Raw genomic sequence first — 27,048 nt, forward strand, 5'->3', positions numbered from 1 at the left:
ATTTGTTGAATGACTAGTGTCAATTTCATCGCAATAATGAATAGCTTTGCATCCTTCAGTATTTTTGCAAGCCTGGTGCCAACATATTGTCTCTCGTTGAATAGAAAGAAAGTACCAAATAGTTCCAAGCATCTAAAACACCAAGAAATTAACTAATTATTCAGGAAAATTCCATAAAGATACATCGTTGTTGTAAGAAGAAATCAAGTAACAAAAGTAAATTATCATGAAAATGTGAAAAATAAAGCTCATGTGATGCTTATATAATTTCATCGATGTCTTATTTTGGGTAAGTGTGTTTTATAGCAGGCATTAGTTAACGGATCTCTCAAATAACACGAGTTTAGATATAATTGTTACCAAATAAATTAGATAGCTATATATATTTCCAATTTAAAGAGACTTACATGACTAGCAAGGATGTACAGGTAAAAGTTGAGAACGCCTTTAATCCAAATTTTCTTCATAGAAGATGCATGCAGATAGATTCGTAAAATCCTGGGCAAATATTGAGAGAGAAGAACGAGATTGATAATCGATCTTTCGTAAAAGTATCCACTGTTATGTTTTCCTATTTAGATCGGTGCACAAGATACTAAGTTATATCAGGTTTTGATAAGAGTTTAAATTAAGTTATACCTTGAGACCCAAAAACTTGTGGAATAAGGAAAGGTAGCCTATTAAGGGGTCCTATTAATTTCCTCTTTTGCGTGAACTGATTTGGTGGGTTTGGAAGATTAGTCAAGTCGGCCCTCGGTGATGAGTAGAGACGACTTGACCTAGCCCTATATAAGCTTAAGGCCCCGCTCTCATCAGACACGTTCTCTAACCCTATTCTCATCATAAAGAGAAAGTTGAAACAGATTCTGAGAGAGAGCAGCCTTGAGCCATTACTGTTCTCGCTAGGAAGATGACTCCATGTATATCTTTATGTCTTTACATATTTTAGATTGTGTGAAAGATCTTGAACATGTATAATAAAGAAATCTAACTTCCAGAACCTTTCACTTTGAAAAAGAGAACTGCAACTGCCACCTGCACAAATGATAATATGGGTAAGAAGAAAAATCTAATTGTGTGCATATATAGGACAAAAGGTTTAGTGTTTGTTACCTGTGGGACGGGAAGGATAGCGAGAAATTCAACTATGAAGTCGAAAGATAACCAAGGCATCCTCAAAGCTAATCCCTTGGCAGCCAACCTTGGATAAGACATAAAATATTTCTTGATGGCAGTCCATAGCGAATCCGATTGTACATGAAGCTCAGAATTGGGCACGGTCGCAGTATTTTTATTCATAATAAACTATTTTATATATTGCTTTAATTAATTACTTTTTATGAGTTCTAGGTTACTCAATCATTAATATTCTTTTCCAACTTTCAAGAGTGAGTATCAAGTGAGGCATCAAAGGGATGTGATTCATTTGGTTGTTAGAGCTCGATGATTACTGATTGGGTAGAGTAATTCTTCACGCATTTGAGAAGGGTTGCTCTTTTTCTTTTTTTGGGTTACATTGGAGAAGAATCCACCACCACTGTGCTTTCTTTGCTAAACGTAGGTGCCATGGAGGGGAGGGGGAATCCACCACCACTGTGCTTTCTTTGCTAAATGTATTTTTCACATCCAACTATAGGATACAGAAGACAAGACTCGTTGGTGACCGAAGTGAGTTAATTAATTAAACGGCTCGGCTTGCCTGAGGCACCACACATGCAATTAATTTATCAAATTACACAAGAAATGTATGATATCCACATTGTGGTTCTGTATATCTTCGGGATTTTGCCCTCATTTTTCGGTTTCATACAGAATTTATTTCTCAAAAGAGGAAACCACAAAATGAAAATGAACGTATTAATTAATTCATGAAATGAAGAAAATAGAAATATTCATCCACGATAAAAAATAAACAAACGAACCTCCTGACCTTCATGCTTAGTTTCTTCTTAAAAATTGTTTAGTATCTCATCAATCTTGTTGCAGGAAGTGCCAACCACATGAAGTTTCAACGGCTAAAAGTTGTCTAAACTTCGGATTTTGAACTCCTCTGGAAGATGTCTCTGGAGATCACTAAAGTTTTCCAGTCATTAACTGTGAGGGCAAAAGCTTCTACTTTTTCGGCACATCGGACAGTTTTGAACGAAACAGGTTGGTCATAAAAAGTTTTGGTTTTCGCTGCCCAATCCAGAAGTTGATCTCCCACAAACATACCTTTCTCAAGAGTTTCGAATGAGGTTGAGGGACATGCCTCTCCAGTAGCCCTAATTGGCAGGTATGCCTGCATAGAGCCTGCTATAATATAGAGCATCGCATTAAGTGGTTGTCCCGCTTCAACGACCTGGGCATTCTCCTCGAACATCTTTGGCTTGAGATAGTCGCAGATCGTTCCCAACGCTTGATTGTTCATAGTATGAAGCTCCTTTACCTATATATACATAAATATCAGAAAATTAGATTCTAATCCTCGTATAAGTTTCAATTTGGATTACATCCTTCAAAAGGTTAAACATTGATCTCTATCTATTGGATATATATACATGATCCATCTCAGCATGTATGTTCCAACTGAGTGTTTTTATTGATTTTTTTTGCCTTCCCATTAATCCATCGTCATAAAATATTTCGTTTGCTATAATCAAATTATTATAGAAGTAGAAATAGAAATGTCTATCAAGGTATTATTATTGCATTGCTTAAAAACATGGATGGTTGTGAAAAAGGGGTAACCAATTAAAGAGGAGATTCTGTAGCATCATTTGTAACTTAATCAAAACAAGTGGACACCTTTGATAGATCTTCATGGAATTTGATTCAAAAATTGAATTTTACTAAGAATTGGTAATATAGATGGGTTATTATTAGAGTTTTTGAGTTGAAGTGTTGTGGTTCCCTCCTTAGCACATGAATGCAAGTATGGGAGATGCATGCACGTTCTACACTTGATGGCTGAAAGGAAGAGAAAAATGGGGGAGCTGCACATGCTTTCGGTGCCTTGGGTTCCCTCCTTAGTGGAGGAATATTTTTGTATGTCGTGATGGTGTTTGTTGCAATGATGGGAAGATATTATCATTTGTCTTTAATGATGCTGTCTTGGGGAGCCTTTTGAGTGGCCATCATTGTGGCTCTTCTAGCATGTACGTGGGCTATTTTTGGGAGGTGAAAATCAGCCTTCCTTTTATGGTTTATGAAAGGGGAGGGTGCATGCAAAGTGGGAGGGTGCTTGTGTTGCACCAACGGCATGAGTGAGTTGTGGGTTGGTGTGCATGTGAGCCGCACCAAAGGAGAGAAAGCATGCAAGGGGTGCGTGGGCTGCTGTGCTTCAGCTGTACCAAGGCAAGGGAGAGAGAGCACGGCAGAGAGGGAGTGGACTGCTTGTGAGATGCAAGCAAGCAGTCCCACGAACTCCTGGAGGATGTTTCAGCAGGGAGTTAGCTGGGTTCATCAAGGGTTCAACTTTCAAGAGAGGATATATCTCTTGGGGTGAGAGTGATCTTCACATGTATTAGAGAGGGTGTACAAGGGGTGTATCCTATAAGATACGGGACTCGGGTTTGGGTATAAAACTCTTGAGTGGTTATCCTTGTATTTGTATCTTTCTCATGTTACAGTGGAAGTGGTAACTCTCTGGAGAAGTGGGCAGGTTTTCTGTCGAACCTCGTAAATTCTCGGTGTGTTCTCTCATATATTTACTCATTGTCATCTTGGGCTTCTTGGTTTGTTTATCTTTATTTCTTCCATCGGGTTCCCTGTGACCAGGAGGGAACCGGTGTTTCCCCAACAGTAAGCCCCTTAACTCTTCCATTCACTTTCAATCACTATTTCTTTATCCTTAACTCTTTCTTTCGTTTTTTGTGCCTATGGACAATTCTCACGACACCAACCCTTTCGCAGACCTTTACAAGTCCTCTTCTTTAGACGTTATCCATCAGCTTTCTTTTCCTCCTGCTGCATAATATGTTTCCTCAATCCCTCCTCACTCGCTTCTTCAATGAGCCTACCAACCATGCCTTTCAAACCTCTCCCTCTCCAAATCTTAACCAAGCTCTCTCCTTTCTCACAAACAACCAAACCATGCTCCTTTTAACTTCTCACTTCTACAAACCCTCTCTCCCAAGAGTCACTTCTTCCGGCCAAACACTTTTTCCAACTCTTGCCCGGTTGGCCAAATCTGTAAAAAGCCAGGCCATGGTGCTCTCACTTGCAGAAACTGTCTCAACAGCTCTTACCTGGATCACACTTTACAACCCAAACTCTTCACTCCCTCCCCCTAAGCTCCTACTTACCCCTCTACCACATATACTTCCACCACACCCTGATCTTCATCCACAACAACTTGGTATGCTGATTCTTGGGCCACTAATCACTTTACAAATGACATGAGCAACTTTTCTCTTAATACACTGGACCTGACAAAGTTAAAGTTGCCAACGGTGAATCAACATTATATTATACTCTTCTCACTCATCTTTTAACTTAAAAAAAATTTATTCACACTCGACAACACACAACTTGCTCTCAGTTCACAAATTTTCCAATGATGTATGACAATTTTGATCTAACTTGCACTCATTTCTCATGTATCATCAAGGATCATAGTAGGGGAAATATCCTTTTTCAAGGCGTTACTGAAGGCAGTCACTAACCCATTCATCTATCCAAACGTAAGCCATCTTTTTTTTTTACTTCACCGCCATTGCCACAACCTCTCTTTGGCACAAATGGCAAGGTCATCCTTCAACTCACGTCCTCCATCAAATCTTATCTACCAACAATCTTTATGTTCCTCTTGAAACCCTAGACCTTCATCTTGCTTCTACAACCCTTTTCTCCCAACCGTCCCTTCTTCACCCCCTCCCCTCGGCTCCCACTTGGCCCTCTGCCTTATACACTTCCACCGCACCCTCATCTTCATCCACAACAACTTGGAATGCTTATTCTTGAGCCACTAATAACCTTACAAATGGCTTGCGCAATTTTTCCCTGCATCCTGAATACACTGGATCTAACAAAGTTAATGTTGCCAACACTGTACACTTATCACTCATCTTTTCATTTAAATCAAATTCTTCGCACACTCCACAAGCCACACACAACCTACTCTCAGTTCACAAATTTCCCAATGACAACAATTGTTATCTAACTTGCACTCCTTTCTCAGGTGTCATCAATGATAATACTACAGGGAAAATCCTATTTCAAGGCCCTACTGAAGGCAGTCTCTAACCCATTCATCTGTCCAAAAGCAAGCCACAACCTCTCTTTGGCACAAACAACTAGGTCCTCCTTAAGCTCATTCATCTGTCCAAAAGCAAGCCACAACCTCTCTTTGGCACAAACAACTAGGTCCTCCTTAAGCTCACGTCGTCCATCAAATCTTATCTATCAATCAACTTTCTTTTCAATGTACCTTTTTGCCATTTTATCAGTCTTCATGTAATTCCCAATTCCCTCTTCAATTAATACATTCGTATCTATGGGGTCACAAGTACTATGTGATTTTTGTTGATGACTGGCCCAGATTCTATTGGCTATATCCATTACATTGTAATTCTAACACTTGATTTCAAAATTTCACAAATCAAGTTGCGAACCTTGTATTCTTTTGTTCTAATTCTAGAGACTTCTTGTATATGACAATATATACGTTTTTCCTTTGTGTAAAGGAACAATAGGGAGAGAGATATTATATAAACCCTCACAGCAAACATCCGAATGCAGAAAACACGTTGTGAAAAAAAGGAAATTAAAGGAAAGATTATGTGGCTTCATTTGTAAATCAAACGCGTAGACAGCTTTTAATTAGAAGTTATAATGTAAGTGAGTTATTGAGTAGAGCTTTCAAAGTTGCAAGGATCTATTTTTATATGACTCTAATAATTTATATATAGAGATTCATGAACATGCTTCCGACAGAAGAAGAGAGAGAGAGAGAGAGAGAGAGAGGAACCTACTTTTTTCAGCGTCTCCATGCAGAAATGGTGCCGCATAATGTTTCTCCCACATTCGTCAAGAACAGAGAAGATATAATTCACATCCACTTCAGCATCTATGTTTTCTTTCAATTTGTTTTGACTAAAACCATGCATAATATCTATCGCCACATCATCAGAAATGCCATTTATTGCCATCCACAAAAATATCGCCTCTAGTTTCTCACGTATCTTTGGGTCAGCAGAAATTTTGAGAATGCCAACTGTTTCAAATTAGTGCCAACTACATGATCAAACAAAGAAAAAAAAAAAAAAAAAAAAAGAAGTGCCAAATATTTCAAGTTTCAAAAGGTAAGGATTGTCTAAACTTCACCTTTTGACTTCATTGGGAAGATGTCTCCAGAGAGCACTAAAGTTTTCATGTCATCAACTGTGAGAGCAAAGGCTTCTACTTTTGTGGTACATCGGATGGTTTTGAACGAAGCAGGTTGGTCATCAAAAGATTTGGTTTTCATTGCCCAATACAAAAGTTGTTCTCCAACAAACATACCTTTTTTCAAGAGTTTCAAATGAATGAAATGCAGACTACCCGTTTGGCAAAAAACATTATAAAGTAAAAACATACCAAAAAAAATATAAAATAAAAACATACCTTTCTTAAGAGTATGAAATGAGGTTGATGGAGCTACTTCTCCAGCATCCATAATTGGCGCCTGCATAGAGCCTGCTATAATATAGAGCATCGCGTTAAGTGGCTTTCCCACTTCAACAACTTTGGCATTATCCTCGAACACCTTTGGCTTGAGAGAGTCGCAGATCCTTCCCAATTCACGATCGTTCATATGTTGAAGCTCCTTTACCTATATATGTATATCAGAAAATCGGATTCTGATCATCGTCTAAGTTTCAATTTTGATTAATTTCTTCTAAGATATTCAAGATTGATCTTTATCGTTGGTCTATATATCCATTATATCCACCTCAGCATGCTAAGTGTTTTTATTGATTTTTTTTTCTTCCCATAATACCATTTTCTTCAAATATATCGTTTGCTATAGGCTCAACCATACAAACAAACACCAACTAAAACCCAAATAAACTAACAATAAATATGGTTTGTGGATGAGCTCCACCACAATTTTAAGAAGTCAATCTTTGTTCCTTAGAGAGTGAATATTGTGCCTAATCACATACTTACTGCCGAGATTTACATTTCTTCCTTGACAAACCTCCCCCTCTCTGAGTTAATCCCATATTCGATGCCCGCACCAAAAACGTTGAAATTGACTACCATTATATCTGACAACTTGTCATGTTTCCTCTCCTTATCGAATTGCTGACATCTTCACCAAGAGATTACCTAAAGCCCAATTTCAAGACTTGATTTCCAAACTTATCATTGTCTCAACACAACTCCGCTTGAGAGGGTATGTTAAGAAACAAAACAATCAAATCATCCAACGGCTAGAAAGAGAACAAAAAAAATACTCAAGGCACTCAACAAACTTGCACCCGAACCAGCAAGTAGCCAGCTCACACAGTACCTATGTGGAAGAGATATGGATGAGCCAAGGCTTATTCTTCCTTGTATTCTTTTGTTCTAATTCTATAGATTTGTTGTATAGGAAAATATATACGTTTTTCCTTTGTGTAAATGAATGACAGTGAGAGAGATATTATTCTTGTAATAAACCCTAGCAGCAAACATCTGAATATAGAAAACAAGTGGTGAAAAAAAGGGTTAGCAATTAAAAGAGAGATTCAATGGTATCATTTGTAGAGCTTTCAAGTTCATTCATGGCATTTTGATTCAAAAATTCAATTTTACTTAGAGTTGTAATTGTTGGAAAATTGGCTCACCTAAAATAAGCAAGTTTCGGAGAAAGCGACCGGTCACCAGGTAGGCGCGATCGGTCTTTTCGAAGCAGAGTGTAAAACTTGGAAATCACCAAAAAGCGATCGGTCGCCCTATACTTGCGACCGATCGTTTCAATCTTGCTGTTTTGATTTTCCATGCATTTTTAGACTCCTTTTCATGTGCTATGCTTTCTACCTAATTGCAAGGACTTCCTAAGTCATTTTTGAGTTCTAGGAAGGTTGGCAATCTGTTGAAAAGCTGGGATAGCACTTTATGGTTGTTTGTTGACTTGTTTCAAAGGTTTTCCACTCTTTGGTTCTAGATAAGGTGGGTGAAGGTGCAGCCATTGGTGACTTGCTTTTTGGTTCACCTAACTCTAAGTCTACGTAGGATGGCTAAAGGGTGAATGTGAGCAGGAAGAAGCTTCCTCCTAGGTCCAAGGGCTTGTCTATAAAGGGAAAAGGATACAAGACAACAAGTGTGGCTGGAAACTGGAGTGAGAAGAGAGAAAACCGAGTGTGAGAGAGTTTCACAAGAGCATCAAGGTGTTGATCTAGGGGTGTGAGAGAAACTGATTGCGAGGGTAGTGTTCTAAGGGGGTTTTCCATTGGTAAACCAAAGTTGTAACCTATCTTCATTAGTGAAATTTCTCAAGGGGATCACCAAAGAGGATGTAGGCAATTGCTGAACCTCTATAAATACTTGTGACATTTGTGCTTGGTTATTTTCTATGTGTGTGTGAGTGTTTGACACAATTGTTATTGTGTTTATCCAAAGTCCATCAACAACAAGATCCTAAACGAGCTATTTGCACAACAGTAATATAAGTGGGTTTTTATATATAGAGCTTTCAAGGATCTATTTTTATATGACTCTAAAAGAGTTTTCTATATAGAGATCCAGGAACACATTTTGGACCCCAAAAAAAAAAAAAAAAAGAGAAAAAGGAACCTACTTTTTTCAAGGTCTCCATGCAGACATGGCGCCGCATAATGCTTTTCCCATATTCTTCAAGAACAGAGAACATATAATTCACATCCACTTCAGCATGAATGTTTTCTTTCAATTTACCTTGACTAAAACCATGCATAATATCTATCGCCACATCATCAGAAATGCCATTTATTGCCATCCACCAAAATATCGCCTCTAGTTTCTCACGTATCTTCCGGTCAGCAGCAATTTTGAAAATGCCAACTGTTTCAAATTTGTGCCAACTACATGATCAAAATAAGAAGAAAAGAAAAAAGGAAAAAGAAGAAGTGCCAAATATTTCAAGTTTCAAAAGGAAAGATTGTCTAAACTTCACCTTTTGACTTCATCGGGAAAATGTGTCCGGAGAGCACTAAAGTTTTCAAGTCATCAACTGTGAGAGCAAAGGCTTCTACTTTTTTGGAGCATCGGATAGTTTTGAAAGAAACAGGTTGGTCATCGAAAGTTTTGGTTTTCCCTGCCCAATCCAGAAGTTGTTCTCCAACAAACATACCTTTATCAAGAGTTTCAAATGAGGTTGAGGGACTCACCTCTGTAGTAACCCTAATTGGCTTGTATGCCAGCATAGAGCCTGCTATAATAATGAGCATCACGTTAAGTGGCTGTCCCGCTTCTATCACCATCTCATTCTCCTTGAAGATCTTTGGCTTGAGACAACCGCCGATCATTCTCAATGCTACATCGTTCATATGTTGAAGCTCCTTTACCTATATATATATATCAGAAAATTTAATCCTAATCCTCACATAAATTTCAATTTTGATTAATTCCTTATAAAAGATTAAACATCGCTATAATCCAATTCAGTTTTAAGGCCTTTTTTCCCCCCTGCATTTATGAAATTTTGTGAGAGAATTATGGAACCATACAAACTAACACAACTATCTTTTGGTTTTAGTGGTATTTGTCCTACAGGGTTGTAGGATTTCAAGTTTGGTTTGTTGTGAGTGTTTGTCATGGGACCTGCCCTTGGTTCCTAATTAGTTAGGCTACTCCCCATTGCCAATTGATTTTGGGGTGGAGTTTCAACTTCCTTCCACACCACACCACAATGTGCTATTTCCTAAATTGGCCAACTTTACCAACCCTTTCTTTAAATCCTTTTTTTTAACCCCAGCTCCTACCCTTTCCTTATCCTTCAAACCTATGATATAATAGGCTACTCCTTGATGGCACAGAACCATGTCCACCTCCTTGATACCGATGGTCATCCCACCATATGCAAGAGAACCCATCCTTTACCCATGGATCAAGAAGGATCGCACGTGTTGCATTATTCATGCTTCTTTATCTAAGACCATTCGTGCCTATATTGTAGGCCCATGAACAGCTAGAGGGTTGGCTCAACTAGGGAAAAAGTTTCGCCAATTTGACAAGATCTTACCCTCTGCAACTCAAACCTCCGCTTCAGACCATCAAGAAAGGACCTCTCACCATGCTCAACTATCTTCAAAACATCAAACACCTTGCAGACAGCTTGGTTGCAACTAATGCTCCTCTTAATGACTCAGATTTTATTTTTCATGCCCTACATGGCCTTCCTCCTGACTATGATGCTTTTGCTACTTCCAGTTAGACTACGTCTAGATCCCATCTCAATAAAGGAGATTATTGTCCTTGTCTTAAGTGAAGAAATTGTTGTTGAACATCGTTTTTCTTCTGAAACCAGCTCAGACTCTACCATTGAGTACTAAATATTGGAATGATTCTAATTTTTACTAACACATGGTATTGAATGATTTCAATTCCTTATTTCCCCTACATTTACTGATACGTAAGGAATCAAAAATCATGTGAGTTCTATGTTAAAATCCATAATTGTTAGGTTTTGTTTAGCTAATGTTTTTAGCTTTCCTTGACGAACATGTAATCTCATACGTATGATGAAGCTCAAAGAATTTAGGCTAGTTCAAGTTAGATCAACTTCATAATTGTCCAATGCAACCAAGCTCAGTGAAGGTAATATTTTTATGTCTGCATTGCATGCATTATAGTGTTCTCCTATATGCATCACTAGTTGTCATGTAAGTAATTCTTTTTAGCTCATCTTTAGAAATTAGGACTTGGGTATTTGCTAGAAAGTTAAAGTACATCGAAGAGCTTATGAGGCTATAAAACCAAGATAATTTGTGCATTCATTTATAATCGACGTACATCATTAGGAAAATCAGCATATGTATCACAATAATTTGTCTAGATGACCAGTCATATAGGCCAAATATTTCTAGCACCGGATTTTTAATCAAGGCACGTGATTGCTTATTATAAATCCAATCATTGGCTGCCAAGTGTCCTTTTGACTTGCCAAAAAGGCTGGGGCTGGTCTGGACTCATTGACTCTCTCATTTTACATTTTTCATATGGGTTTAGAGAGAGAGAGAGAGAGAGAGAGAGAGAGAGAGAGTTCTAGTGAGAGATTGTGCATAAATTAGGTTTCTCTTTTTGAGAGAAGAGTTCATGAGTTCTTGAATTCCTTTTGGGGCTTTCATTGGTAATTCATTTCTCAAACTTTTGTTTAGTGATATGAAGTTTTTATCTCTCATCACTTTCAATGCACCATTTTGGAAAACTTGGTCTTCTTTTTGGTTTGTCTAAGAGTGTTCATGGCATGGAAATGGGTTTTCAAGATTTCATTTTGAAAGCTACTTCTTTTTTAGAAAATCTAACCATAGGTTTGCACATCTAAGTTTCAATCTCTCATCTCTTCTATTTGCACCATTCTGGAAAACTTGGGTTTCTCTTTGGGTTGTCTGAGAGTGTTCATGGCTTTTGGAAATGAAGTTTTCAAATAGCTTTTGAAATCTACTTCACCTATTGAGAATTTTTTAAGAGTAATTTTACTATGCATTCTCTACTTGGTTAAGTCTACGTTTTTCATTGTGTGATTTTGAAAATGGTTTTTTGAATTATGTTGTACTTTTAAAATCTTCATCTTGAAGAAAATTGACTGTTTCATCTCAAAATCTATATTTCATTGTTTTGTTCGATCTGGAGCTGAGTTGCTGTGCCATGAGGTAAAGAAACTGATGGACTAGCTGCCATTTCCATGAAGGACAAGCTACTAGCTCAATTAAGTTTGGAGAAGAATGTTGCATAGGGTAGTTGTGCTCATTTCCTAAATAGACCTAGGATTGTTTGAGCTTGTGATTACTTTTTCTGTAAGAATCTACTTATGATTGACGAATCCTTTTGAGTACCTAGGTTGTCATATAGTTATCTTCTAGACTTGCACGGGAATGAGATTTATTTGTTGAATGTGTGTGTTGTTTGATGTGTGATCTTAGGTCTGTGACTAGTTGTTGGCTACTCATACATTTGTTGGGATTATTTTGTTGGTCTAATTTGTGGTCAGCTAGATTATCCGTTAATTTTACCCCTTACACCTATGTAACAATTTCAATAATCTAATAACCTCAAAGTCAAGAATGGATCAACTAGGGGAGAGTAGTTGACCCAATTCCAATTCCTTGATTGCCCTATCTGAGTTCTACGATTTATGACTTTCTCCATTCCTAATAAGTGAACAATACATATATAAAGATTCATGAACATACTTCTAAAAATAATAAAATGAAATAAAATCAGAAAGAAAAAAAGGACCTACTTTTTTCAGCATCTCCCAGCAAATACTACGGCGCATAATTACTTTCGCAAACTCATCAAGAACAGAGAAGATATAATTCACATCCACTTCACCATCTATGTTTTCTTCCAATTCCTTTTTTCGAATATTAACCAAAATTCTTCCAACCGTGTCATCTGAAATGCCATGCATTTTCATACACATTTGTATCTCCTTTTTTTTCTCAAGTATCTTCTTTTCTTTCTCAAGCATCTTCATTTTCATTGACTGCTCCTTATCCAACGATCTTGTGAGTGCTTGTTGCATAAATATCTGTTTCATAACAAATAAGAAGCCAGTTCGTCATATTAAATATGCATAAACATAACATCCGTGTAGTATGCGTGAGTTTTAAACTGTTTTCTTAAAAAAAGCATAAACATAGCGTCACAGATAAACAAATAAACAATATATTATAAAATAAAAAATATCCTTCACTGAAAAGTAAAAGGATAAAAGAATATGTAATCGAACACATACTATGGACAAAATTTGAAAAATACGGTCAAGCTCAAGGCGCTAATGCGAAATGTACTAGAGCTGAATTATTTTGCGTACAAACTCTTCAAAAATCTATTTTAATATCTGAGTTTTTAATTTCATTAATTTCGTTACTGAGTTGGCAAACATTAACATTTTAAGCCACTTTGTCAGTTTTATGTTTAAAAATTCATTAAAATAAAAAAACGAAGTGGATATTGGGCCATTCGGACAATGGGTCAGTCATCATCAAGGTCTAAAATATCGAGAGTTTTGGAAATATCGGTGGTCCAAAAACACGGATATATCGATGGAAATATCGAGAAAATATCGATATCGATAAAAATTGAATAAAAATCACGGAAATTATGAGAAAAACTTGAAATTTTTTATTGAAACTTTAGAGGATGTTTATTTAGTCAATTGTCTATTATTTTATCACAAAAAATTGGAATAAAATGCATGGCATGGTGGGTTAGAGTGATTTAAGTTGATTATGTAGCGACCTAACAAACATTGTGTCTTTAGAAAATATGTAGTAATTAGTGAAAGAAAATTAAACGCACCATAATTTTTTAGTTATAATAATTTACTACAATATATTGCATATGATAAGATATATGAGCTTGACAAAAAAAACAAAAATAAAATATATGAGTAACTTAGTACCACATTAAAATATATATATATATATATATTTAAAATATCAAATTTTTTAGGCCCAAACCCAACTATTTCATTATACCAACAAAAAGCCCAAATTTCCCAAGTCCATTGCCCAAGTCCAACAAGCCATTTTTTAATATACAAATTTATAAATAAACTCAATCCTAGACATGTATTTATAAAAAAACCCAAGCACTATTTAAGCATAGAAACACACCCAAAATCAACTCCAAAGTCAACTTTTTGGGTGTGTTTATAAATGAGTTTTGAGTGTGTGTAATGATGAGTTTTGGGTGTGTTTATAAAGTGTTTTGGGTGTTGGGTTTTTTTATAATTTCAACCTCCATTTTGGGTGTTTTAGTGAAACTCCATTTTTAATATCCCTATCCTATCAAATCCCACTTCTCACTTCACTCTCTTTCTCTCACGCACTCTCTCTCTTTTCCTCTCAGATTCTTTTAACTCTCTTTTTCTTTCTGTCTTCTCTCTTCCGCGTCTTTTCCTCTTGGCTCTTTAACTTGTTTTTTCTTCTGTCTTTTGCCTCCTTTCCTCTCAGTTCTTTTTTCTTCTTTCTCTCTTATTATTTATTTCTTCTCTCTTTTTCTTTCTCCTCTCATTTCGTCTTTATTTTCTTTCTTCTTCCTCTCTTTCTCTGATTTTCTATTAATCTAATTTTTTTTCTTGGTTTTATGTTTCTCTCTCTCCCTCTATATCTCTTTCTTTGCAACTCTCTTTTTCTATTTCTCTCTTCTTCATTTTTTTTTCTCTTCATGTTTTGTTTCTCTGTACATATATGTGTTCATCTTGTACATCTGGGTGAAGTTCTTGGAGATATGGGTTAAGTTCTTGTAGATCTGGGTAAAGAGCTTGTAGATCTGGGTAAAGAGCTTGTAGATTTGATATGATATTTCATATTTTCTATGATTTTGGGGTGCTGATGGTACTGATAATATCGATAATAAAATGCTTGATAATATCGCGCCATTTCTCAACAATTTCATTATTTTTCAGTTTCAATCGCGATATTATTGATAATATCGCGATATATTGCCCAAATAAAGCAAGAACGAGTACGAAATTATCGCGAAAATATCGACGAAAATATTGATATATTGACGATAATTAAGTGGATATGGCCTAAAATATCGCTCATTCAAAAAAATGAAATTATCGGCGAAATATCGCCGATAATTTCAATATTTAAGACTGTGGTCATCATCACCCTAACTACCAAAGCCCATCCAAAAAATACCACATTTTCCCCTCCTCCCATAATTTTGCTGTCTCTGTTGTTTATGTATGGATTTATTTTTTAGCTCTTTAGTCATATACTTATTCTTAGCACTAATGATATAGATAAACTCTACACCATTTAATTTCTATAAAAAAAACCTCAAAATATGACAAATGACCTTATTTAATTTAATTTTGATTATTAAATTACTTTGATACCCTATTGAGTGTTTTTGGTTTTTTAATGAGTACTACCAAAAATACAAAAAACAAAAACAAAAAGTGGTAACAGTCACCATTATTTGGTGACATTTGGTGACTATTGTAGGGGGGTGACTAAAGGCTTTAGTCACCAAAAAAAGCAAACAATGTGACTAAAAGCCTTTTTAGTCACCAAAAATAAAAAAAAATGTGACTAATACCTTTTGTCACGGCCACAAACGTCACCAAATAATGGTGACTGTTGCCACTTTTTTTACTAGTGAGGTTTTGGGTTGGGTTTTTTTAAGAAATCGATGACAGTTTTATAATGGGAGATGATTTTCCCACTCTCATTTTCTCCACTTACACTCCCTTTTGCTTTTTAATACTTTTTAATTTTTTTTGTTCTTTCTCTATCTTATTCTACCTTTGTTCTACAATTCCTTTTAATAAGAAGACATGTACAATCACTTACTAATATTATGAAAGAATAAAAATTATAGAATATTATGCATACCTTGCGCTCTACATATCTAAGCTCCTAATGACAGTTTGGTTAGTAGCATTCTTTGGTTCTTCTACTTGTAAACATGTTACCCCAAAAAAATTATTATCTATTAACTACAACAAAGATAAATTTTTAAAAAAAAAACAAAGAATTTGGTGAAGAAATATTTACATTTATATCCATTTTCAAAATTTATTTTTGTGTTTTGTTTTATTTTATGTTAACTTTTCTTAATTTCAGTTATCAAAATCTTAATGTAAGGGTAGAATTGGAAAGAGAAAGAACAAAAAAGTATTAAAAATTATTAAAAAGCAAAAGGGAATGTAAGTGGAGAAAAGGAGAGTGGGAAAATCAGCTCCCTTTATAATTTATATGAAATTAAAATTATCTTTGTTATGATGTAAATAGTATTTGGGTGTGTTTCTAAAGTTCATTTCATATAAGATTTTTTTTTATAATTCGGGCCCTACATTGGGTATAATAGTGAATCTCCCTTTATTTTTCTCCGTGTTCATGATTTTGGTTTTGGTGTCTATAGATTTCAAGTAGTGACTGGGTGTGGGTTTTCTGTTTACTTTATTCGGATAGCTGTGGCTGGAAGCAGATCTGATTGGTGGAGTTGAGTGTGGATTTGTGGTGGCGGGTATGGCTAGGGGCGAAGGGGGCAGGTGGGGTGGGACTGTTTACAAAGTTGTTGGGTGTGCGATCAGATTTGGACATGGAGGAGGATAAATCAAGGTGGCGATATGTGGAGGAAATGGTGGCCACGGGTTGGGGGTGGCAGTTGGCGATGGGGAAGGGTTGGGTTGGGTTGTGGTGGGAGTGAGGGCAGTGAGAGGAGTTGTGCTGGGGGTTGTCAGGTTCTGGTTCTGGGGGCTTTTTTTTTTTTTTTTCTTCTAGTAAATAAACTTATTTTATTATTAAAATTTAACATAAGTTTATGTATATTTATTAATTTTAAACTAACTAATTAATATTTCAATTTTTTATATAAATAAAATAATGAAGGAAAATATTAAGATGGTTAACATTTCACAAGTCAGTGACCAAATCACTGAATAATAATTTAAAAAATTTACTAATATCAAGAGATTCATCATGATTTCTAATGAAATATTTCAGTCTTTTCAACAAAAAAGAAGAAGATATTCATCACGATTCTTTTTAATTTATTTATCATAATTCAACACCAGCGTACCTGTAGGTTTCCAAGGAGATATAAAAATAATAGTAGGCCAATGAAAGAAACGATAATTGCGAAGCAGTTTTCCCACACATAGCTACTTGTTTGCAAATTCGTACCAAAGTTACTGCAACAACCAATTAAGTATTTAATATATATATAGAATATGTTTTGATATGAAATATTTAGGATATATAGAGAGTTTTAATTAACAAATTCCTCAAAGAAGGGCCGGCACTCTTGTGAGACCCATTTCATATTGTATCTACATGATTCAAAGCCTTTTTTTTTTTTTGTTTGGTATTTCTTCAAAGATCATCCTTCCAAAAAAAAAATTACTTGAATCAGAATCTATTTTACCACTCAATAAAATGGTTGTCATTTTAATGTTTTCTTGAAGTACCGTATTTGTTAAGGATGATTTATGAATCAAGACATGAAAAATAGATAATTTGGATTGTTAAAATAAAATTTGTAGTGGACTCAACAAGCTGTCCTTCAGAAAAAGTGTCTCTTGTGCGCTATCCATGTAATCACAAATAGGAAAATAAAGGTGCCAATGAGAAGAAAACTACGCAATTTTCTCAACTCTCTTTTCTTACTAGAGAAATTTTAGGGATTTCGAAAATAAATAATGTTCAATAAATTCTGGATTTTTGAAATGCTAGGAATTAGGGATTATTTGAGAAAAAAAAAATGCTTGTAACCAAAATGACATATAGTTTTGTAAATACATGATAATACCTAAACCACTTTTATCCTACGAGGCATCCATTTTAAAAGTTCTGTTTTAGTTAGAAGTGGAAAAGTATATGAATTTCGTCTAGACTATCAAGAGCTTAACATACATATATGCGTACCTTAGATTTCTGACGCCCCACCATATGCAGTAAAAGAACTTGGTTGGAAAATGCATTGATCTTGTGGTTCCATATTGAATGGCATCAAGAAATATTCCAAAATTAAATACGTTAGCATTTGGTGGATTTGATGGGCCTAACTCATTTAGGAAGATGATATTTCGTGAAGTACTACCACTGCAATAATCAGTAGCACCACAACTTATAGCATTTTTACAGGATTGGTGCCAGCATGATATCTCTCGTTGAATAGAAAAGAAATACCAAAAACCTCCAAGTACCTAACCACAAAATGTTTATTCATGATTAGATCATCTTCAAATAGGTTTGTCAAGTTTTGGTTAAATTTAACCTAGCTATTTATTTAATACAAAAGAAAACTTATGGCTCGTTTGGGAATGATTATATGGAGAAGCATGTGGAATGTGTTTTTCCCTATAGGTGATTATGGTCCCAAACGAACGGGCCCTTAGTCAAGTTTGTAGTTACAAAACTAAAGATAAGACATAAAATTGTGATTTATGAATTATAATGATGAAGATAGAACTTACATGACTAGCAAGGACGTAGAAGAAAAAATAGAATGGAGCTTGAACCCATGTTTCGGTATTGTACTTGAGATAATTACCGAATCTGTAGATTAGGAAAACCCTTGTCAGATAATGCATAACAAGGAACACGTTCACGGTGGTCACTCTTTGGCCGAAATGTCCGGAGCCTCCTGACTTGAAAAAGAATACTACTATTGCCAACTGAACCAAAAAAAAGCTGGTTAGAGACCAGAGTCAATAAGCAAAATCTAACTACGTGCATAAGACAAGGTTGACCTAAATATAAACCTCGACTGATTTTTCTGTCATCGTAATAGCTGGTGGGCAAATAAGGATATGAACGAGGATTGAAGTGGGCAAATAAATCTTGACTAAATGCCACACATGTGTATATAAAATGAAATACACACGAGTAGGACGACTCATTATTAGCTATCTAATTCGATGGATTTTTCAAGAATATGATAAACATTTCAAGTACAGCTATGCAGACAAAGGTAAAACAACATCTAAGTGGTCTGCTTTGGTTCCATTTAAACCTCAAACTACGTTCCAAATTAATGTAGCGACACAAATTAGGCTGATATGATTTAGGTCTCAAACTAGTAGCACAAACGAATCAAACCAATCCATTTGGTGAGCAGCTTGATTCGGAAATTTTCCTTCATAAACAATTAATCTAATATTCTATATTATCTTATATATATCAAGTTGACATTCATATCATAAATTAGGAAAAAAGGTTTTTGCATGGAGATTTTTTAATACAAGCGATAGTCTAAACAAGACAAGAGGGAGTTTTTCGCACACACATAGTACACATTACCATGGAGGTTCGAATCTAAAGCCATTAGTCTACAAGTCAAGCCCTTTTTCACTGGGCTAGATCCATTGACTATCTTTTGAAACTAAAGAGCATTAGACACACATGCGTCTCCATTCTCTCTCTCTCTCTCTCTCTCTCTCTTCCTCTTTGATGGCCCTCCAGATAGCACGAGATCTGTCTTTGCCAGCAAGCTCCAGCTTCAAGGTAGTCACTGCTCTCTCTCACGACGGCATCACCCGAAACCGACGACCTGTAACTTTCCCTTTCATCTTATGTGGATTACACATGTATTATAAATTATTATTTTTTAATTTGGTGTATATGTTTTTAATTTTTTTTATAGCCATAAATGTTCAAAAGTCAAACTCAAAATTTAAGAGTAATAATGCCTTAAATCAAGGACTTTTATTTTTATTTTTTCCATTATTTACCTTAAAGGGCAACATAGTCGTAAATTATCTCCTAATTAAAAGCTTACTTAGGAACTCAAACGTCTGCATTATTTAAGCAACAAAAGTTGAGATTTCAATATCTTACCTGTGGGATGGGAAGGATAAGGAAAGCGCCAATTAATATACCCATAAGGCTGACGACAAGTCTTTCAAAACGCTTCTTCGCCTCTTTACATATTCTAAACGCAGAATGTATAGTATGCAGTGCGGAAGCGGCATCAGGAAGTACTCGCAACCAAAGAGCTGCAGTCTTCACCCTTTTGTCTATTCCAAGGCCCTTGTTCTTCTCATCAATGATGGGAATGTAAAAGAAAAAAGGATCTATTGACACTGCAACACATGATATTATAAATGCATATTTCCTCGTTAATGAAGAGAAGAAGATGCACCAAAGAATTCCCTTCTTTTTCCTTGCATCATTGTAACGGTCTCCCTCATTGAAATATATGCTGATAAGAAACGATGTCAGAAGGGAAAAGAAAAACGAATCATATGTATGGACGACTTTTAGTAGCATCCATATTCTGAATTTTTTATTATTTAAATTTAATGTTTTTTAGAACAAAGTAGATCCATTAACATGAGAGGCAATTACAAGATTACACACAAAGAACACTGCCCCATAAGAGGGTTCTTGAAAACAAGAACAGAAAATATACACAATAAAATACAACCAATGCAAGAACAGTAAGCAAGAGAAAGGTTTCATTATCTTCATAATTTATGTCGAGTATACCTTGTTCTTGTGAAAATTATTAATTGATGAGTTGTATGGAGGGACTTATGTCACCACGTGTATCTAAATCTCAGCTCACTCAAAGTTGAAGATGATAGGATCCATAAAACTTAGGAACCAGTGTTGAACAGAGATCATGTGGATAACCACCTCTGAAACTTCTTTGGGATTAGAAGCACCAGAGAGTGAAAGAGTATTACCACTCAAATTTCACCTTGACATTTTAAAGAAAATCACAATATCTCCACCGCCCCTCATAATCCCACAACACCGAAGGATAGTAGATCCCACTAGATTCATCAACTCCACCTCCACATAAAAGAGATCTTAGAAGAGAAACCACCAAACCCTTAAATTTCAAAAATACAAACAATAGGAGGGGAAAGGTGGAGATCTACTAAGATCAAGCCAAAATCAGGCCAACAAAAGGCTGAGAAGCAACCCTTAAACACCTAGGGGGAGAGAAGCTTGCCAAAGAGGCAAGGGAGCAAAAGCCCAGCCTAAAACTAGGGGGGAAAACTCTCCACAACATGACAGAGGGAAGAGAGGCCCAATTTATTAACCGAAAAGATATGATTCTAGGGCGTTCCTCTAGAATCAAAGAAGTTATTTGCACTCGATTAGAGGGGTTCTTGTGGGAATGATAGGAAGAAGAGGAAGAAGAGGTTTATGGAAGAAGGGGAGAAGGACTCTCGATTGTGTTTTAGCAATCAAGACTCTAACATATATATTTTGAATTATTTAAACTCAACAACAAAAAGGTTTTACATAAAATCAAGGCTTAATTGCGCTAATGCTAAATCAAGGTTTTACATGAAATCTCAAACCCAAAACTCCTCATCTTTCCCTAGGATTTTCATGGTTGTCTCCTGGTTTGTTGCAGCTGCTTCTCCCCTGCAACCCATCCTCAAATATGAGATTTTGATATGGAGGTGTGGGCTCTGTAGTTTAATGGTCAATTTTGACCAATTTGAGCTTGATGCATGTTGGTGGCTTGCTCCTCCAAAGCCACACTCTACATATCCCCTTTTTCGGTTCCCACAGACCTTCTTCTTGCGGCAAGTGCAACAGATCGGGTGGCGGTGACTGCTTGGTATTTCTAAGGTTTGATTCTAGGGATTTTGTGTTTTGGGGTTTTTTGTTGTTGTTTTGGACCTAAATTATTTGTATTTTGGATTGGGCTTTTATTTTGTTTGGTTGAACCTTTGGTTTTTTATTTATTTTTGTATTGGGCATGTATGTAACTTTCTATGGCAATGACATGTTCATTCCTTTGACAAGTCAAATTTCACATTGTCCTAGGAACTTAAAGTGACTCATTTTACTCCCTTGGCCGATGTTTTGCATCTCACTTTGCCCTTATCATCAATTCCATCAAATAATATGTTAAAAATGATGATGTGGCACGAGTGGAACCCATGTTTTGCTGACATACATGACATAAAAGTAATGTGTGGAAAAATAAAAATAAAAATTTCTTTTAAAAAATATTTTTACAAATTTATAAATAAACCCAATCCTAGACATGTATTTATAAAAAAACCCAAGCACTATTTAAACATAGAAACACACCCAAAATCAACCATAAAGTCAACTTTTTGGGTGTGTTTATAAATGGGTTTTGAGTGTGTGTAATGATGGGTTTTGGGTGTGTTTATATGTTTAAATAGTGCTTGGGTTTTTTTATAATTTCAACCCCTATTTTGGGTGTTTTAGTGAAACTCCCAAATATTTTTCATTCTTTCTTCATCCTTAGCCTCATAGAGTCAAGAACCCCATAGCTGCCATCGACTGAAATTATTAAAATAAATAAATAAATAAATAAATAAAAAGCAAAGCTCGAAGCTTTTCATTCTCTCCATTCAACAAATTCAGACAATTGCTTCCATGGATGCCAACTAGAAGGCCATGGAAACAGGAAGCTGTACAAGGATTAAGATAAAAATCCTTCCATGGGTTTTTTGTTGCCATGATAATTAGAAGGAAATTTAAATTAACTTATCTTCTTACAACTTTAATAGGACGTGTTTGGAGAAATCTAAGTGTTGTGCAATGTAAGAAATAAAACACTGAAGTTTTGAAGTTTGGGGATTTTGCTTGGGTTTGAACCACAGGTTTGGAATAATTAAAAAGTTACGAAGTTTTTTGTTCATTCAAGTGAATTATTGTGCTTATCTGTTTTGGACGTTGAGGATTATGCACATGAAGATTGAATTCGTGGGTTTGTCTTAAGTGGTTTCCATGGGTCTTGCAATGACAGCCATGGGGTTTGTTTGTGAGAGGAGGATTTGAAAGAACAACCCGTGTGAAGACGGGTGGGTTGGGTATGAAGATGCAGCTGCAGGGGTGCATCTGGGTGGGAAGAGTCCAATTTTTCTGTTACCAAATATCCTGTGCCCACCCTATTTCCTTTCTAGTTTTTTTGATAGGTGACAAACCACTTAATAGCACTTAACTCTTGGACCAAAAAAAAAAAAAAAAAACAGCTAGCACTTAACTCTGTTAAGTCCACCGCCCATCATCCAACCCACCCACCTAGCAAACCCCATCCTTCCTCCTCCAACTTAAGCCAACCCCACATGACTTAAGGAATAAATAATTGAACCGTAAGATTTTAGACACATGTGACACATTAAAGTAAAAATGTGTAGGACCAAGAAGGCCAAAAGTAGGCCCCAAAGTTTGAAATGCAGCACACATGTGGACCACATGTGTCACAGATGTGGATCAACATATTAGAAGCCGTGACACCATTTCATTTTAGGGTTTCAAGTTGGAAATTTTGGAAGAAAGCAAATATCACACTTTTAGCATGTTGAAGCTGGTGTTGTTGTGAGTGTAGGTTCAGAAGAATCGAGAATCCCAAGTCCGGATCTATGATTCTCGGTTTACATAAAGTGATATCTTTTTTATTGTTAGATCTACAGATAACCGACCGTTGGATTGGACCCAAACGAATGTGGTTTGTTGTCGGGATTGTATAGAGTCCAGCGATGCTTCAGGATTCGAAATCTGAAGTTGTGCTGAGGTGAATTTTTGGAGTGTCGGTTCATGTAGAGTTCATTGAACCTAAGTAGTGACTTTTTGGACAATGGCTATCTTTTACATTGTTTTGTTTTCGATAAGGCGTACGACACAACTTTAGATTGTTTTGTATAAGATTTGATAGCTTTGGATCTTGGGATGGTCTAAGGGGCAATTTCATCTTTTTGGAGCAAAGCTTTTAAACGTGCAATATTTGTTAAGGTGAGTTGAGTTTTATTGTTCCTAGTTAAGCATAGTGAAGATTCCTCTTTCAGGATTTGAAGTTCAAACTTGTTTAGTAGTTGGATCTAAAGTGAAGCTTGGACAAGAGGCACGAAAATGGATCCGAGAACTTGTGAAGGGTAAATTGGAACTTTAGCTAGCCAGACAAGAGGTAGGGTTTCCTGATTTTCTGATGATTAGGCTATGTCACCTTTACTCTTGGTACTTTTTTTTTTTGGTGAGAGTTTTACGCTTATCCTTTGTGAGAGCTTTCCACCTCTCCTTTGTAAGAGTTTTTGTGACAACCAGGGATCGGCTCCGCCATGGCACGATATTGTCCACTTTGGGCCCCCTATCTGCCCTCACGGTTTTGTTTATAGGAACTCACGAGCAACTTCCTAGTGAGTCACCCATCCTGGGATTGTTCTAGCGACATTCGCTTAACTTCAGATTTCCTATGACTCCGAAGCCGTGAGCTCCCAAAAGACTTCGTGCTAGATGGAGGCAGGCATGTACATATAAGGCACATCACCGCTTCTCCATTGGTCGATGTGGGATGTTACAATCCACCCCCCTTAGGGGCTCGACATCCTTGTTGGCACACTTGCACTACATGGCAGAGTGGCTCTGATACCAAATTGTCACATCCTGGGATCGGCTTTGCTGTGACACGATATTGTCCACTTTGGGCCCCCTATCTACCCTCATGATTTTGTTTCTAGGAACTCACGAGCAACTTCCTAGTGGGTCACCCATCCTGGGATTACTCTAGCCCCAACTCGCTTAACTTCGGAGTTCCTATAACTCCGGCCAGTAAGCTCTCAAAAAGCCCCATGCTAAATGGAGGCGAGCATGTACATATAAGCCACATCACCCCCTCTCCGTTGGTCGATGTGGGATGTTACAGTTTTATTTGTATTGTTATGACTTCGTTTTTTTTCAAACTTTATATACTTTTGGTTGTTTTGAGTTTGCATTCTTAAATGGGATGCATATGCTAGAGTTTCTTCGATCCTTCATGATCGTTAGTGGAGGAGCCCTAAATTTTCTTAATTTTGATGTTAGCTTGCTATGTTAATGAAAGGACCTTTTGTGGTTGTCTATTTTGTGGCTAGTGGCTTTTCTGGTTGAATTATGAATGCAATCGCATAATTTCTTCACAAAAAAAAAAAAAAAAATTCACCAAAAGATATGTACATATACTAACCTCACGCATTCAGCCACACATGTGACAACATTCTTAATATTCCTAATGATAGCCCTGAAATATAAACAACTGCAGGTCAGTTTGTCCCTTTGATTTCTTGTATTTACTAGATTAAATATAGGCATAAATTAATAGGGTTTTCACATGTAAGCCTTTAATAGGGTCAAAAATATAGAATAATCCTACAATACCAAAATATTTGGGAAAAATCCATTTGACATTTCAAATGGACTAAATATATCATACACCCCTTGAAAATTCAGAAATTAAAACATTACCATCAATTTTATTTTTTCTAAAAATCATAATGCAAGGATAATAATGGTATTTCACACATAATTCAAATTAAAAAAATTTTACAACTTACCCTTTTTTAGTTTTTTTTTCTTCAATTTATAGTTTTTAGGATTTATATATAAATTCAATATAAGAAATAAGTTTTATTATAAATTTCTTTAAATTAATTAACATATATAAGAAAACAATAATAAGTAATGAGAACCAATAAACCTAAATCATAAATAAATAAACCTAAAGCCCCAAAAGGTTATTATTTTAAAGGTTTTTTAAATTTTAACTTTTTATTTTCTGTTTTAATATTTTGACTATTTTCTTTTATTTATTATGGGAGTTACAAATTGTTTAATTTTCAGTTTTTAATTTTTTATTCATTGCCTTAATTTTTTTGGTTAAATGTGTCTGGAGGTTACAAGTGTTTGATGCCTATAAAAGGCCACTCCTCCTTCAAATTTGAAACACACCATAATCAGATTCTCTATTCTCATATTTTCATATATTCTCTACTTTCCATATTATTATTTTGGGCAATGGTTTTGTGGCTTGGAGATTTCTATCCGACTGTGAACGTGCTCATAGCGGACATTAAGCCTGCGTATTAGGGTATCTTGGAGTGTTGTAGATAGTCATTACCTACACGTAGGAAGGCTACAAAGACTTTAGGACAACGTCTTTGATGTGCTTTCACTATACCAAGCTTGCTTTCTTACTCTTGACTTATTTTATTTATTATTTATTATTTATTTTTACTTTACTGTTAAAGCTTTGTTTTTAATATTATTTATATCTAAAGGTTTGAATAAGAATTTTATAAAAAGGAAAAACCACAATTTTTAATAACACGTATATATATACATGTACTAACCTCTCGATATCAGGCACAAATGCAGGAACGTCCACAATAATCTGAATGAGAGTCCTGAAATATAAACAACTGCAGGTTAGTTTATCCTTTTGATTTCTTGTATTTACTTACTTCAATATATGCATAAATTAATTAAGAGTTGAACATATATAAGAAAACAATAATGAATAATAAGAACCAATAAACCTTTTGACCAAAAATTATACGCATATACTAACCCCACGATATCGGCCATACGTGCGAGAACATGAATAATAATCCCAACGACAGTCCTGCAGTATAAACAATTGCATTAGTAAGTGGTTTTCCTACTTATTTCTTCAACAAAAGTCATCTTAAAATAAATATTTCTGATTACCCCTTTTTGGTTTTCGTATAAACCAAAACTGAACTAGTCACAAATACAAAACAATATATCTCAAAATAATCATTCTTAATGTAACTAATGGTGATCTCATTTGATAGTTCAATCAAATCCCCCATATATATATATATATATTTATGCATTAGAAAAACAAATGACGACTTACCTGGGAGGATGGGTTAACTCTCCCTCTTCCATTTCCAACCAGTTATTGTAACGTAACCTTTCCATGGAAACAGAGAATGTGTGTGAATCGAAGAAGACCAAACGAAATTTTTTTGGAGAGAAACTGATTTCTATTTGTCTGTATATGCATTGAATGAAGGCACAATTGCCTTTTATACAGGACAATAACAAAACATGATGAGCTGGACAGTCGACTCTAGTCAGCTAATACCTATCTACAGTCGGAAAAAAAAAAAAAAAATTACCTATCTACAGAGAGAACAGGTCGACGGTTATGCTATATTATCATGGATGTGGGGTTTGGGTGGATTAACTGTAAAGTTTAGTTTGAGCTGTTAAAGATTAAAAGTAAATGAAGCAACTATTGTAATTGAGCTGTTAATTCCTTTTGGATATTGTAAGCAAGGTGTTAAATTTCGATCACTTCTGAAATATGGGTCTCAAAATTTTTATGGAAATTTCGATATCGGTGAAGATTGAATAAAAACTATGAAAATTGTTATACAAATATGTAAATTTTTAATGAAACTTTGAGGCATGCCTATTCAACCAGTAATATACTAATTCAACAAAATAAATTGATAAAACCTAATGACATGGTGGACTTTTATGATTACATATCATTTTTGCACTGACAAAATATGCTCACTAATTCAAAACATTTGATTGTATACACACCAATTTCATTTAAGTTTACTTATTTTTTTCTTTAATGAATGAACAACCTTTGTAAGAGACGCCAAACGACAAGTGATAATCTGAACTACAAAGAGTGGGAGAT

At 35.6% G+C, this 27,048-nt stretch overlaps 1 protein-coding gene and 1 long non-coding RNA gene across 3 annotated transcripts; one reads left to right on the forward strand and one right to left on the reverse strand.

Annotated features, from left to right (window-relative positions):
• Positions 1-1,568: 1,568 nt before the first annotated feature.
• LOC107880901 (uncharacterized) lies at positions 1,569-26,374 on the reverse strand. The gene is made up of 15 exons (XM_089050676.1): positions 26,248-26,374; positions 25,936-25,989; positions 25,718-25,771; positions 24,556-24,609; positions 19,452-19,815; positions 18,089-18,289; positions 17,538-17,818; positions 16,693-16,804; positions 12,389-12,679; positions 9,101-9,491; positions 8,747-8,988; positions 6,586-6,793; positions 6,307-6,483; positions 5,955-6,196; positions 1,569-2,428 (listed from the first exon to the last, which is right to left on the reverse strand). The coding sequence occupies exons 1-15, from the start codon at positions 26,310-26,312 to the stop codon at positions 2,027-2,029; spliced, it is 3,138 nt and encodes a 1,045-aa protein (XP_088906802.1). The 5' UTR covers positions 26,313-26,374; the 3' UTR covers positions 1,569-2,026.
• Positions 2,965-5,488, forward strand: LOC148917775 (uncharacterized). Of its 2 annotated transcripts, none has more exons than XR_016125830.1 (2): positions 2,965-4,664; positions 5,162-5,488. It is a non-coding gene; the product is annotated as an uncharacterized LOC148917775 (long non-coding RNA). The 2 variants fall into 2 exon arrangements; XR_016125831.1 differs by having other exon boundaries at positions 2,965-4,433.
• Positions 26,375-27,048: the final 674 nt, after the last annotated feature.

Source organism: Prunus mume, linkage group LG4 (genome assembly GCF_029339155.1).
Source record: "Prunus mume cultivar Tortuosa linkage group LG4, ASM2933915v1, whole genome shotgun sequence".
NCBI lineage: Eukaryota > Viridiplantae > Streptophyta > Magnoliopsida > Rosales > Rosaceae > Prunus > Prunus mume.